Raw genomic sequence first — 16,791 nt, 5'->3', positions numbered from 1 at the left:
ATGCTGTCTGTAGAGCTGCCTGGGCCAGACCCCAAAGAGATCTATTATGCCCAGATAAAGAAAATTGTTTCTCATTGTGTGGATCAGCCTCAGAGATTAATTAAATCCATTGTGTGGATTAAACTCAGAGATCCTGCCGTTGTTTATGGAGATCAAAGGTGTGCAAGACCTTTTTGTTTGATTTTTATCATATCATGCTTTCCTGTTGATTTCACACTTTGAGAGAAAGTATCCATCTTGATCATGATGTTTTGAAACACCCTGCTCAAGACATGGTTCCATTAAACTTCTTGATATGTAGAACCACAAATACCTACCACCCACCTCAACCTTCTCACATCTGAGACATATTCATGTGGAATATTTGTATGTTTTCTGTTTCATTTTTATTTCATTGTTGTTGTCTTGGGACAACAATCTCACTATTTATCCATAACGAAAGCCCACACTGAAAGAAATATAATACAGACACCAAAATCACAAACACAAATATAGCATATATAAATAATTTTATGTGGATACACATACAAAATGGGTCAACCTTGTACCAATGGAAACTTGACTTTCCTTTTGTTATTGGTTTTGTTTGTGTGTTCATTTCTTGCTTTTTCCAGACAGGGTTTCTCTGTGTGTGTCCCTGGATGTCCTGGAACTTGCTTTGTAGGCTAGGCTGTTTTTGAACTCACAGAGATGTGACTGCCTTTCTCTCTCAATTGCTGGCATTAAAGTGCCACCATGTCCAGCAGAATCTTGACTTTCTTCTTCAGTGTTTTTGATTCCACACACTAAGGTCTGAGTCAATCAACCTACAGTAGGAAAACTCAATCTTAATTGGATTAAATGGGTGGAGACTCATTGGATCAATCGGATAGGAATCTGTGGAAGGAAGGTGGGGCCATATGGGGAGGGGCAATGTGGAAGGTGTATAAAAGGCTCAGAGGACCAGAAGATCACATTCCCTGAGCTTGGAGTTGCTGCCTGACCCTGCTAGGTATAGGAGTTCATATCAGGTAAGTCACTCGCCTCCACCAGGAGGCTTATTGCATGTTGTGCTAGACGTATCACCATCAAGAGCCAGTTACATACAATTCCAATTTAGAATTTTTAATGTGTGTATACTTGGCTTTAATGAGAAATTGTCATTATATGGGACTGTACATGTTAGTTTTTTTGTTTCTTGTGTTTTCAGAGACAGGGTTTCAACTAAGCAAGGCTGGCCTTGAACTCTAGATCCTTCTGGCTCTGCCCAGGTTTCTATGCTCATTTTAGAATTTCAGTTAGGATCTTTTTTCTAATTTAATCCTTTTACAGTATCTTAAATCATGTTTCACAGAGTATGGTTTTTCAGTTGTGGGAACTCAAATTTCTCTTAATTGTAGCCTACAGTTTTGGGGATGGCTTTATGCCAGAGCCACCAGTCACAGCTGATCATGAGACCAAGGCAGCAGGAATGGAGTTACTTCAACCTTGACTACTTATTCAATATTGTCTAAGATCTCCCTCTCTGTCTCTGTCTCTCTGTCTCTCTCTCTCTCTGTCTCTCTGTCTCTGTCTCTGTCTCTCTGTCTGTCTGTCTGTCTCTCTCTCTCTCTCTCTCTCTCTCTCTCTCTCTCTCTCTCTCTCTCTCTCTCTCTCTCTCTCTCCCTCCTATACAAAGCAGAAGCCAGATAGCTTATACCAACCACACCTGGAAACTCAAATTAATGATCACATTTTGGCCTTGACTAGACTGCATGAAGTAACCTTGTTTCTATGTAAAGTTAAACAAAATGAAACAGATGACTTGGGAATGTGACTAAATGTTAGAACACTTGCAGTGTGGACCCATGTCACTATACAATTGTAATGAAGACATTTATAATCTTTTTTAGGGGTAATGTATTGAGAAAGGTTAGTCTACTTAGTGTTGGTTGTTATGGTCTCACTTTGTAGACCAGAATGGCCTTGATCTCAAATTGATCCACCTGCCTCTGCCTTCCTGTGTGCTGGGATTAAATCACACACACCATGCCCAGCTCTCTTTTGCTTTCTTAAAACAAGGGTTTTCTGTGTTACCTTGTCTATCCTGGGCTCACTTTGTAGATCAGGCTGGCCTGAACACATATAGATCCACCTTCACTGCTTTCCAGAATGCAGGGACTACAATCATGCACTACTGTGCTCAGCTGACATAGAAATATTTTGCTTGATTTCCCCTAACCTATACTAGCCTGAAATAAACTATATAGATTAGATTGACCCAGAATTCTCGTGATTCTTGTACCCAAGAGCTGGGTTAATTGGTTACTGCTAGCTGGTGTAGCATTTATGCAATATTTTAAAGCCCCTGTATTAGCAATGAATGGTGGGGAAAAAGATAATCCCAATGCTCCTCTTCACACGCATAACATGGGGAGTTGCCAGAAGCATGGGTTATATATAAGATCCACTTATGATTAGAAGGTAGCCAATTTCACTCAAGACTCCTTTGAAGGCAACACCAACACAAAATGTAAAAGTTTAAAAAATAAAACCAAACAAACTTAGGAATTTTGATGTTTTTTTTTGTTTGTTTTTTTTTGTTGTTTGTTTTTTTTTTTTTTTTTTTTTTTGGTTATCATTTCTTTTTTTCTTCTGAAGCCCAAGTCAACATGGGGAATCCTCCTTGTAGCTACAGGACACTTTGGCTTCTTATCCAAGACTCACATTTTGCAGGTGCTATAACTTCACAGCTTGGATCCAGTTGCTTTTTGGGAAAGTTGCATCTCTCACTGAGGTTTTGCATTTCAGATATGGTCTGACTGGGTGGCCAGGTGGCCTTTAGTTTATGGACATTTTACCGTATTCCCCAAATTAATACAATATAGCCCAGTGCTCCCTCACTGGTCTCTTAAAGGAACAGAAGGCAGTGCGTGCTGACAGGTGTCTGACAGATTTCCTCAGTCTTCCCAGGATGTATCAGTATATTGAAAGAACAAAGCATAAAGGTTGGGCATGTCTCAGCACAGAGTACATTTTGAGGGCCTGGAAAGTTGTTCAGTGTCTTTTCCTGTACCAAGGGGCTGGTCAAAACTATATGTTCCTGAATAACCCTTCTGAGTAGGCATGAGATTCAGAGGAGCAGAGGTGGATTCCTAGTTGGACAGTCCATCATTATTTTGTGCATATGTAGAATCTTACAAGAGAGAATACATGAGAAGATCGATGGACGTTTGGCTTTGAGGTGAGCAGACTGGATGATTGGGCATTCTGAGTTTTCCACTATTGCCATAGCATGGACTCTAGTCCTTTAGAGAATATGATATGTGACAAATAGAAAATTCCATATAGTAGCCTGAAACTAATGTTTCAACAGGTCCCTCTGACAGAACATCTATCAGGATGAGCGTGCACAACCCTCTCACACTCCTGCAGCTGGCCGTGCTAGGGCTGCTGAGGAATGATGCCTTGGTCATCTCTGCTCTCAAGTACCTGCACATTGAGCTCTCCCCACCACTTTTCAAGGAGGCCTTTGATAGCAAATACACAAAGATATTGAAGGCAATGGTGGCAGACTGGCCTTTTCCCTGCCTTCCAGTGGGAGTACTGATGAAGACCCCTGATGTGGAGACCTTGCAAGCTGTGCTGGAAGTCATAGACATTCTGCTGATGAAGAAGGCTCATCCCAGGTAAGCAAGGCCCAAAGAGGTTAGAAGGCAAGACACAGGTGATATCAGGGTGAATGGAGTCGAACTGGGCAGAGTATTCTGATGTCCTAGGCTTGAAGGTCTGTGGAACTACTGCTCAAGTTGAGAGCTGATATAATGACAGTCAGGAAGGGAGGACAGTTCAGAGTATATGTACCCCAAGTAGGATGAGGCTTTCCCTGTCTCTCTTTGATATGGAAGAGACCAGCCCAGAGACACTAAATGGAGGGAAGCAGAACATGTCTGAAGATGTGTCTCAGACAAATAGTCCTTTCCTGGCAGGTGTGAGGGGCTATGTTGGAACTGACTTATTGTGGTAGAAACTGCGTCCATATTGGTTACTGGTTTACAATATAAAACTTCACATTTTCCCCTCACAGACGTTGTAAGCTTCAAGTGCTCGAATTAAGGAAAGTGCACCAGAATTTCTGGCATGTATGGGCTGGAAGAGAAGATGGAGCCGCGTCAGCAGAGAAAGGAAGCAAGAAGCAAGTAGTAAAACACCTTCCTAGAAATTCCCAGAAGCAGCCTTTGAAGTTGGTCACTGACCTCAGCCTGTGCAACCAGCTGGAAGGACACCAAAAGTGCTTGTTGCAGTGGGCCCAGAAGAGAAAGGGCTCTGTGCAGATGTGCTGTCTTAAGATGCAGATCTGTGACTCCCCTGCAGAGATGGTCAGGGAAGTCTTGGACATTTTCAAGCCACACTACATTGAGGAATTGGAATGACTTATATACCACGTCCTGCCCTTCCTCGGTGGCTTTGCACCTTACCTTGGCCTGATGAGAAATCTCCGCACATTGCGTCTTAGTCTTGCCTATGTGAACACAGATAGGGTACCCATAGAGAAGTGTCTTAACAAGTTCCTCACTCAGTTCTCCAAGCTCAACTGCCTCCAGCATCTCTACATGAACGGCATCAACCTTTTCACTGACCACATGAAACAGTTGTGCAGGTAAGGAAGGATGGTGAGCTGTTTCTGCCATGTCAAGAAACCTTTTCTTTTGAGCATTAGTGGGCACCTGAATTGTGCCAGTTAATAATTCATTATAGTATGTAAGTGTGTATTGTTTCCATGTGTTTATTGATTTTGTATTTTCGAACATGACTACTCTGTGTAGTGTTGGATGTCCTGGACTCGCTTTGTAGACCAGGCTGACCTCAAACTCACAGCAATTTTCCTGCCTCCTTGTGCGCAGTGCTGGCACTGAAGATGTGTACCACAACACCCAGTGATTGTTTCCTTCTTATTTGAACTCATTCTTTCAGTTCCCATTCATTTAGCCGAGTCTGAGCTGGAGTAGGAGATGGGTCCATAGCTGCATTACAAATATGTCAACTGCACAAGTGGGTCAGATGCACTGAGTGATGTTTGGGTATTCCTCTTTTTGATCCCATCTAAGATGATGAAGGGGAAAGGACAGAGCAGAGGGCCCTGAGCTGGGGAGGACCCACATCTGTGCTTCCTATTGGAGTACTTTACACTGATCTCTGTAAACAGAAACCAGATTTGCCTTGCCAATGTCTCTCTCAGCCTTTGATTTCCCTTGGAGAGAAGGATGATTTAAAGGCAGGTTGGGACAGTCCCATATGGTTTCCTCAGTTCCAAGGGTTGGGCACTGATATCCTGGATACAGGTTGTTCTAGATAACAAGAAGCATGATCTCTGGTGGACACATGCCATGATCTTTCTGTTATGCTCTTTCTGGCAATGCCTTCCTGTAAAGATTAGGCAAGACATAGTTGTGTGTTTACAGAATGATTGGCAGTTGTAGATGTGTGATTTTAAGAAAAGAATTATTTATTATGATATATACAGTGCTCTGCCTACATTTATACCTGCAGGCCTGAAGAGGGCATTAGGTCACTTTATACATGGTATGAGCCACCACGTGGTTGCTGGGCATTGAACTTAGGATCTCTGGAAGAGCAGTCAGTGCTCTTGACCTCTGAGCCATCTCTCCAGTCCTAGATGTGTGTTCTAAATCATCACACTTTATAGTGTTATGCCCCAGAAACCAGTAATATGAGCAGACACGTACAATCTCTTTATCCAGTGCTCACATTCAGCATACGCATAGACTTACTGTGCATATGTGATGCCATATTTCCCATTGTCAACCTTACTGATATCCTCCCACACCATGAGCCAGAACTAATTTCTTCTTCTTTCCACAGATGCCTGAAGACCCAGTTTGAGTCCTTGTCTATGATCCTCTGCTGTCTCTCACAGTCAGATTTGAAATACTTGTCACGATGTCAGAGTCTCTGTCAACTGAAACACCTGGAATTCAGTGGTATTTTGTTATCCACGTCCCATCCCACAGGTCTCCGACTTCTCCTTGAGAATGTAGCAGACACTCTGCAGACCCTGGAGTTAGACAACTGCAGCCTGGAGGACTCTCACCTCAGTGTCCTGCTGCCTGCCCTGAGCCAGTGCTCCCAGCTCACTAGAGTCAATTTCTATGACAATCTCCTCTCCAGTGCTGCTCTGAAGGACCTTCTGCAATGCATGGCCAATCTAAACAAGCTGAGAGTAGAGCTCTACCCTGCCCCTCTAGAGTGCTATGATCACCGTGGTCATATCCTTGTACAAACATTTGACCAACAATGTCCTGGCCTACTGGACATACTCATGGCCAAAAGGCAGTCCAAGAAAATTGTCTTTGCTACAGCCATGTGCTTTAAATGTCTTCAGCGCTGTGTCTATGACAGGAAGACCAGACTTTGTCCATGTTGGCAATAAATAGGAGAAGGTTGCTTCTGGATGATGAGAATTCAAAATCAAGGAGATGCACTTTCATCCATGGCTCCCAGAACATGTGATTTTAGACACAGTTTGGTGTTTCAGGACATTTGAATCCATTGTGAACCTGAGATGGTGAACTCAGTAAAATCTGTTTCTAGTTGTAAAGATGTTCAGCCCCAACCCAGCACCTTTAATTCAAGACCTTTTTGTTTATCATCAACATGTGGTTATGATGTGGTCAACCCTAGCACACATCTTTAATCCAAGAAGTTTCTGTAAATAAGAGCTAAATAAAATGACCCCTAGGTCAAGAGGCAGAGCAAGAAACCAGCTGACACCATTCCAGGAGAAAGGGCGGGACTTTGATGAAAAGGGTACATAAGACTGAATGGAAAAGAAGAGGCTTTGGGCTTTTTATTCTTCTATGTGAGTTGAGTAGGAACATCAGCTGGGTGCTTTCTCTGTCTCTCTGAGCTAGCATGTTTACACCCCAGCATCTGGCTTCTGAGTCTTCATTGGGAAAATAGAATGTATGGGAGTTCATTTAGAAAACATCATCTTGGCACTCCAAGGAGTGACACAACCCCACAGATAAATCTCTCCTGCTAGGGACAAACTGAGAAGCAACCAGATTTGGTAAGTCATCTGGGAAGTATTCCAGGAGAGAGTTTGGGATGAAAAATCCCATAATAATGGGCTTTAGAACACTATAGAGAGTTCTTCTAGATGGCTTGAAAAGCATCAGAAAATAAAAAGGAAAATGGCCTAGGTAAAGATTGTCCCAACACCAGTCATGATTATTTTCATTTTGGTATTATTTTTCCTTCATCCTTAATAGCCATAATGGATTTCTGTACTTGTTCAATGATAAAGTAAATTAATAAAATATAAGTCTTAGGAGTTACATTAGAGATGCTTATGAACAAGAATAATAAAAATACTCAGACTCATAGAGAGGATTTTACACACCAGCATACCACACCATGACAGAACAAAATGAAAGTGGGTAGACCAAGATTGTTTGAATGTCAACCTCAGCTTATCCACTTACTAAACAAGACCTACCAATAGATGATAGGCACTCTAAAGTTCATAATGAAGACATGTAATCCATAGACATTAGATTTGAGGATTTTTAAGAGAGCAGGCATCTCTTTTGAATGCATTCATCTTATGTGAAACAGATTCCAAATGCATGGGTAAAGTAGAAGAGGATTACCCCCAATACTGTAAAAGTTTAGTAACAGCGATATTGGAAGCTCGTTCTCCGTTGCAATAGAAATTGTGGTGGAGGAATGATGTGCAGGCAATAGGACAGTGAAACCAGATCAGAGGTGTTAATATTTCCTAGTCAGTTACAAGGTGAAGGTCTGTCTATATGCTGATTTACAAAGGCAGTTTGAATTTGATGAACACACCTTGGCAATCTGACATCTAGCAGCTTTAAATTCTTGGGATAATGGTGAAGAATCAGGAAAGAGGGCTGTGTCATTTACTAAAATTACACACGGCCCAAAAGAGTCATTTCCTGATTTTTTCCCAAAGACTGACTTCAGCTGTAACTAGAATAATATCAGATTCAGCAGTTAGAAAATACTGATTAAATCTTTGGCTTTTTATAATCCTAATTCAGAATGCAAAAGAGGGATTAGGCCTTTAAAGACAAGGTCAGTACCAATAGAGAAATGGATTAGAGATATAGGTCATATAAGATCTTGTGCTTATGATACTAATCTGATAGGAGAAGTAATTTCCAAATATCTTAGAAAAACTCAATATAGCAGATGTTTCAACTGTGGAAAGCAAGGATATTTGATAAGGGATAGTAGCCGAGGGGTACATAGACACAGTTATTTAGGGTGAGAATCCAAAAAGTAGTCGCCAGCCTTCCAGAGCAGGCAAAAGTTGTGGCAAAGTCAGGCATAATGAATTCAGATCAACCAGGGATAGGCAAGGTAAACTTTTGCTGTAAGGAAACAGCAGCAGGGGCCTCCTGCAGGCCCCAACATCAAATTCAATGCCCTGTCAGCTTAGAATGAACCTATCTGCAGAGCAATTCAAAGAGTTAGTGCCTGTCCTTAAAAGGAGCACAGCCCTAGATAAATTAAAGTACATAACAGCTTCAAAAACAGTACACATTTTCAAAAGAGATTACAAAACAAATATTTTGGCAAACTGCTATAAAGGGTCAGATACCTAAGCTCAATTTAATAATGAATGTTACTGGAACTGAAGGTTTAGAAGACAGGAAAGAGACATACGAATCATGTCCCCAAAATCCTGGCATCCAGATTCTAGGGATTTGAACTTCATCTCAGATAAAATAAGCCTATGGTGGGTTGAGCGTGTAGCACCAGAAGGAGAAATAGCACAATTTAAAGCATACATGGCTAATATAGCTATGAATTTATGAGGATATGTTTTGTTTCGGTAATGGAAAACAGATTAACATTCATCCAATCTCAGAAACAAACTATAAAATAAAGAATACTTCAGAGAAAAATATTAAAGGGTATTATCAAGAACCGTGAGAGACTGTCCAGGTTGTCCATAAACAGGACATGACAAGTGTTGGTCTTTCAAAGTTACCAAACATCCTACCTTTAAAATGGCTGACAAACTTGCATGGGTGGATCAAGAGTATAGTACAAGAGAAAAATTACTGGTACTAGAACAGCTGACACAGAAGCAGCTAAATGTTCAACACATTGAAGAATCTACATCCCATGGAATTCCTCTGTCTTTGTTTTTATAGATAAATCAGGAAAATGGAGGATGTGAACAGATTTAGGAACCATAAATTAGATGCATCAGTCAATGGGCTCTTTACAGCCTGGATGCCATTGCCTTCTTTATTACCTAAGCTATGGCTTTTGATTGTAATTGATTTAAAAGATTGCTTTTTCCTGATCAATTTGTGTGAGCACGACAGAGAAAGGTTTGCTTTCTCATTACCTACTTATAATAATAGTTGTTTAATATAGAGATAGCTTTGGAAAGTCTCAGCACAAGAAATGCTAAACAATCCTACCTTGTGCCAATATTTTGTACAATAACCGTTAGAAATAACTCATAAGCAGTTTCCTCAATCTAAAATTTACTGTTATGTTGATGATCTCTTACAGCTTGATTCAGATGCAGATGCCTTAGGGAACAAATGATTAATGAAATAAAGAGAATTTTACCTTGGTAGAGGATACAAATTGTTCCGAAAAAATACCAAAGGGAGATTCTATCAATTACCTAGGATTTAAGGTAGGTTTACAAAAAATTCAATCACAGAATGTATAAATCAGGAGAGATCAATTACAACTTCTTAATTTTCCTTCTCCCTGCCCTCACCCATCATTTTCTCTGCCCTCACCCCTCCCCACCCTTTTCTTCTCCCCACCCTCATCCCTCCTTCTCTCTGCCTGCCCCCAACCCTCACTGCTCCTTTTTCTTCCCCCCTCTCATGTCCCTCTCGCCCCACTCACTCCCTTCTCTTTGCACTCACCCCTCCCTCTCCCTCCCTCTTCCTATTCTCACCCCTCCTCCAGCACGTTTCATGTTAAAAAAGTCCTGGAGAGATGAGGCTTACAAATAGCCTAACTGAACACAGTAGAAAAATTATATAGCAAGCATAAAGCTAGCATCAAATTACATGTAGAGAAAATTAAAGCAATTCCACTAAAACCATGGAGAAACCAGGCTTCCCACTCCCATCGTACATGTCCAATATAGGACTTTAACTACCAACCAGAGACATAAGACAACTAATGGAAAACAAGCAAATAAAAATTCAAAGGGGAAATTCAAAGTATCTCTATTTTCAGATGGTACGATTGTGTACATGAGTAACCCAAAAATTCTACAGGAGAACTACTACAGCTGGCAAAAGTTCAGCTGGATACAAATTTAATTTTTTAAAATCACTATCCCTCCTTATAAACATGAGAAATAGGCTATGAAAGTAATTATGGAAGTGATACACTTCATAATAGCCACAAATAATATTAAGTATTTTACTATTACTCTAAACAAGCAAATAAAACTTCATATGTCAGAAACTCCAAGACATTTGGGAAAAAATTGAAGAAACTGTAAGTTGAAAAGATCTCCCATGATCATAGAACAGTAGGATTTATATAGATAACATGGCCATCTGACAAAAGGCAATCTACAGATTCAATACAATTCCCATCAAAATGTCAAAAAAGAATGTACAGAACTTGAAATAGCAATTCTAAATTTCATTTGCAAAAATACCAGATTTGATAAAACAGTCCTGAACAATTATAAAAAAATTCTGGAGTTATCACAATTGCTAAGTTAAGCTGTATTCCAGAGCAATAGTAATAAACACTGCACGACGTTGGCATAGAAACACACTGGGCTATCAAGAGATTCAAATCAAAGGTTCAGAGAAATCCACACACTCATGGACACTTGATTATTGGAGAATGAGACAAAAACATAAAATGAAAAGTTTAAAGCATCTTCAGATTTGTACTGGTCTAACTGGATGTCTACAGGTAGAATAATGCCAATAGAACCATATTTATCACCCTGCACCAAACTCAAGTAAGAAATGGGTTTAAACGAAGCCTAGAAAACAAACAAACAAAAAACAACAACAACAAGAAAACCGCACCATAAAACCAAACCCACTAAATCTATTAGAAGATCAAATGGGGAAAAGCCTTGAACTGATTTCAGAGTTCCAAGTGAAGGCAACTGTCTACCTGGCTCTTAGAAGGTATCCATGGATTGTTGTCACCCTGATGTCTGAAGAATCACTTCTTCCAGTACATGCATGATCCACAGGTTGGTGCAAGGTTGGAACCTATCAATACACGGAATGAAGAACTCAGAATAGCTCTTCCTTTTTCAACAGAGTTGAATTTGGGCTGCATGTTCAGTCAAATTTTGAGGCTAATAGAGTTAGTAATATCGGGAAATGACTAAAGAATAATAAAATGTTGAAATTTACTAGGGGTCCACTGTGGGAAACAGGTGGAGCTGTAGAAATACTTCTTTAGGAGGATCCCACCAAGGAGCAGTAACAGGCTCAAGATCCAGAACTCAGAAACCAAACTGATAGCTCTAGGCAGCCACTAGTAAGACACCAGACTTAACCACACAGCTAACATTGGAGGCAAGTCTCACAAGTGATGCCTGATTCAGGGGGTTGCTCTAGACACTGCGTTCAAGACTCCAAAGCTGGCTGTGATGTCACTAGAAAAACAAAGAATGAAAATCAACATTCTTTGGGATGTGGAGGCACCTACCACCCCCAATTGGGTCCAGGATCTTAAAGTACTCCCATGCACTAGGGGGAAGTTTGAATTTTGTGAACTAATCACACACATCTTAGTTCCTTTGTGCAGAGTTCAGGGCTACCTAAATTGTCTCAGCATAATGTAGCTCACCCTGACTAGTTATATTTGTATTTAAGAAATTTTACATCATGAGAAATTATAGAAAACAAATATAATTGCCCTTGAAAATACCTTCTAACAATATGCTTGCTTATTACAGAGAATAAATATACTTTTAAAGCTACAAAACCAAGTTGGTACTATTTTGTGACAACGCTATTTACCCCAGAAAAAGCACCCAGGACAGAGCAAAGTGTGCATACCACCACAGACCTACTTGGTTAACCAACGATTTTTATTGGGGTTACTTAAGGGAATATGGGTGAGGGGTTACTTATAGAAGCATAAATCACTCAACAAGAGTTGCATCATCATAGCACTCCCCAGCATGGCTGACTTCTCACAAAAGGTGGGAACCTGGAAACACTGCTTAGCTTGTGGGCAGCTTACCACACTGGAGAGTGTCCTTTCCAAGTGTCTTAGTTGGTCTAAAGGTCTTCTGGGAAACTGGTATGAGGTCAGATCTTTTGAGTCTTCTTTGCAGCTGAGCTTCCTTTCATCAGAGAAAACTCTTAACCATTATTACTTATTCTGGAAAGGAGAAGCCTAGTGAATCTGGTCAGTTTCAGAAGCGTTTTGAGACCTTCTAGGTTGTTTTCCTTCCTGCTTAAGGAGCTTGCCTCCAGCGCGATTGAAGGGTGGATTGTTACACTATCAGAGGAAACGGTTGCAGAACAGAAACCAATTCGCCAATGATTAGTACATTGCATGAGAAAATAAATCAAACCTCAGCATTTTCAATAGGATTCATTGAGAAAAATACATTTCTCTTTTGGGCAACAATCCTATCAATAACACATACCCACCATTCCTCTCTAGAAAAGAGTAGGGAGAATTAATTTGGAGCTGGATATACAGAAGTGTAATTGTTCAGTGGGTTCAGGGACCTGAACTTCACTCATGATCATTATACAGCAAGTATTTTAACCACAGATTCATCTCTGCCCCCTTCAGCAGCCTTTTCATCTATTTTCAAATGAATGAAGATGTTTTTACAAAAGTGTTAGAAAAACGTTTGAGGGACATTTTTTTCTACTGTGAATATTAACACACTGTGCTAGTATATTTTTACCAGTGTTTTACTTTAAGGAAAATAAATTTGCTTTTTCTATAGAAAGTTTTGACCTTCGTATGATTGTTATTTCCCTAGGTGACAGTTTGTTCATACCTGACTTCTTCTTAACTGCACCTTGGAGTGATTTCCTGACACACAGAGAAAAAAGTTCAAATTTCCATTGATCTTACATCACTGAATAAAGTCATGACTGGCCTCCATTGTGATAGTGAACATTAGTTTAGAGGAAAATTTACTATTGTAGACTTGTCCGCTGGTCTGAGATGGACCACATCCTAGTGCAGTTGGGCTATTCTATAAAAATTACTTATTGTTACAAGATATTTCATTGCCTACCTACTGTTACAAGTTAATGGGTCAGTAGATTAACCAGGCTAACTGCTAAGCCTTGCTTTTGTATGAAACACCTGCTCCTAGGATGGCAAAACCACCTGCTAGACAGCTGTTACAAAATCAAGCCTTGCCCACACACAGACAGGATGGTTTGGATCCCCAAAATTATAGCTTTGTGGAATTTGTCTCTATAATCCTTTGGATAATAATAGCCAGGACCTTACCTAGAGAACTCTCTCTGGTTTGGTCCAGGCTAGTCTCTTTTTAATTAAAAGAAGCTTCTAATTTACTAAAACCAAAACCTGAGTCAGGCTGGTGAATCACTCAATGACCACACACTTTCAATGCTTTTCTGTAAGTTTCCCTGTGTTTTGACGGCTCACGCACTGCAAAACAATGCATTTCTTTTTCTACTTTTTAGAGTTATGTTCACTTGGTTGGCTTTTCTGGCTAGCATTTCTCAAAGGGTGTTGAGCTTCATGGAAAGGACAGATGTCATATCTACTAGCTGGTGTTCAAAGGGACCTTCTGGTTATATCTCCATGCACTGTAGGTTTAATCAGGTCAACAAACTTCCCTTGTAATCCTACTTGGAGAGATTTTCATTTTGTTTTGTTTAACCTATTAGTGGTTACTTACATTTTTTCAATTTTTTTTTTTTTTTTTTTTTTTTTTTTTTGTCCTTCGAGACAACTGTAACATAAACTATTCTGATTGGTGCACAGGTGTTTGTGTATTGCGATATTAAGTATTCTGTGATATTCTTGCTGGCCCTGGTTGTAGTTAAGCTCTTTAGTGTGTCCTGTGGCCTTTATTGATCAGTTTTGGCTTTACTACAGTAATTTTCTGTCCTCTGCATTGACTTGGTGTTTGAGCTATGTTGGATCTAAGTGGAACCCACAGCATTATCATAGGTTGTCAGTTTTGTGTTTTTAATTCAAAATGTTGTTCAGAGAGGAAAGGGGTATTATTGACAGATTTGATAATGCTATCATTAATTTTGAATTGATTAGCTGGCTGTTCACTGTACTTTATTATCACTTCTGGTAGATTCTGATTAGGTATTTGTATAAGTACTTGACATATATTCTAGAATTTGAATCTTGAGCTAGACAGAATAAATCTATCCCATTGTCCAACATAATGATACCACACAAAAGGATCTTACCAAGTAGCTATTTCATGGCACAAAGGATTGCTGCTCGGCATGATGGTACAATCCTAGAAATCACAGACCATGGAGACAGACTGTGACAAATTTCTCAGAGTTCCAGGCCATCTAGGGCTAAATAATGAGACCCTGCCAAATAATGATTATTAATAATTAACAATAGTAATCATACTTATTATTTTATTTAGTGCTATTTAATTTGGTTTGAGGCTATTTCTATAAGGCTATATACAATTTTCATAAAGAAACTGTGGTTGCATCCCTAGCACACTTGGAAAATACTCCCAATTTTTTTATGCCACTTGTGAGTCAGGAATTGACCAGGCCACTATTAGGAGACTAAACAGCTTGTTTTCCCTTTCATGTCCCATGGGACATGAATGACACCACATTCATTGTCTGGTTGACAGAGTCTGGGAGACATGCCTACGAGAGAGTAGGAATTTGAGGTTTTGTTCTCACTGTGAGGAGGCAGAACTCACAATGGATTTCTACACATACAGAGAAAGGCTGTTTCTGAGGTGAGGAGCATAAGTGTGTAAAGCTGCGATCAGCCTTATTAGTTGCTAGAGAAAGGCAGTTAAAACCACAATGGTGGGTTGGAGTTATGGCTCAGTGGTTAAGAGCATTGACTACAATTTCGGAGGACCTAGTTTCAGTTCTTAGCACACATATGGCAGATCACAACTGTCTGGAACTCTAACTGACACCCTCACACAGACACACATGCAGGCAAAATGAAATAAAATAAATAAAGTGAAATAAAACTGATAATAAAGTAAAAATAAATGACTTTTTTTTAGTTTTTTAAAACTATGGCAACATCACTGGAGTTTCAGTGCAACAGCTGGGAATCCCAGCCAACTATACTTAGCCACCTGTGGCACTACATCAATTACAGAGACAAGCAGGGAAGGGTAAAGCAACGTGGCTACATTAGGAAGTATAGATAAATGATCTCAGTGACAAGTCCATCCTCCTGGCAGTGATATGAGCTTCAGATTTATATGGAGGAAGTATTAAGGAGGCTTTAACACTCATTTGAATTCATCAGAAACATTACTTACCTAAAATATTCAATTAATTAGTAAATCATTTGTTTGTTGTTTGTGACAAGGTTTCTTCTATGTAGCCCTGGATTTTGCATAACTCCTTATGTAGACCAGGATAGGCTGGAACTTTCAGGAATTCACCTACCTCTGCCTCTTGAGTGGTGGAACTAAAGACATGAGCTGCCCTGTGTGGCCTCCAAATACATTTTTAAGGAAAATAAACGAGGTGTGCTGGCCTGGGCCTGCATTTCTAACACTGAATCAGGAGATGCCAAGCTCGAAATCAGCCTGAGCTGTAGAAAGATGATTCCATGGAGAAGTTAGTTTCATGATGTGTGCATTACAACCTCAAGATATTATTTGTGAGGGTTTCTGGATGGCACTAGTACACGTAGATGTTAACCTCTAATGACTTTTTACTGCAGTGTTATTGAGACTTCGTTGTTTATCACAGGTTTCACTGAGTTGTTTCTAATTCTTACTGGAGAAATGCAAGACAAGTATGAGTTCTAGAACAGCTACCTTGATAAAGGGTTGTAAAACCCCTCAGAGCTTCAAATATTGGTAGTAATTGTCTTAAGTCTAAATTAGTAGGGTGAACTTTTGGAATTCAGTCAGAAACTCCCAGTAGGGGCACTCTGTGCCCTGGCTGTGATCTGTGCCCTGGCTCAGATCATGCAATTAGCTTTGTAGGTGGCTAGTTTTCTACTTGGGAAATCATCAGATAGAAGCAGCTGATGATGAATATTCCAATTTTGAAACACGTGCCTTATGTTTCACTAGATTAAATGTTTTTGTTTTTATCTTTTCATTTTTATGGTTGAAAGGGTTTCTTGTCATTTTTGGGGGTTGTAGAGGGCTTGTTCCACATATGGAGATTTTGGATTCATTCCCAGCACTGAAGAAAAGCAGATGTATTACAAACTTGTTTTTTGAATTCTGATATTGTTTGTGTACATGTGTTTAAGTATATTCTATATAATATAATTTAATATGAGAGGAACTATTTTAAACAAACAGTAGATCTATTCTAAGTTTTTAACTTGCAAAAAAATTAATAGCCCATTTCCTTTTTTCTCATTCTAACTTCTTCTAAACATACTTTTGTTAGTTTGCCTCCTGTTGCTATGATAAAACACTCTAAGCTAAATCAGCGTAGGGAGAAAGGGCTTATATTGGTTATATGTGTAGGTCACAGTCCTTCACATGTAGGAAATCAGGGAAGGATCAATAGGCAGAATCTCGGAGGTAGGAACCATAAGGAAAGATGGTCCAACCCATGTTCAGTCTATCTTCCTAATAAATCCCAGAATCACCTGCCCAGGGAA

General features: G+C 39.8%; 1 protein-coding gene across 1 annotated transcript; it reads left to right on the top strand.

The window, feature by feature from the left end:
- Positions 1-3,360: 3,360 nt before the first annotated feature.
- Positions 3,361-4,391, top strand: LOC127186265 (PRAME family member 18-like). Its single transcript, XM_051142705.1, has 2 exons — positions 3,361-3,647; positions 4,046-4,391. Exons 1-2 carry the CDS (start codon positions 3,361-3,363, stop codon positions 4,389-4,391), a joined length of 633 nt encoding a protein of 210 aa, XP_050998662.1.
- The last annotated feature ends 12,400 nt before the right edge of the window (positions 4,392-16,791 follow it).

Source organism: Acomys russatus, unplaced genomic scaffold, assembly GCF_903995435.1.
Source record: "Acomys russatus unplaced genomic scaffold, mAcoRus1.1, whole genome shotgun sequence".
NCBI lineage: Eukaryota > Metazoa > Chordata > Mammalia > Rodentia > Muridae > Acomys > Acomys russatus.
Note: the sequence above shows the minus strand (reverse complement) of the source record. Positions and strands in the feature narration are given on the sequence as shown.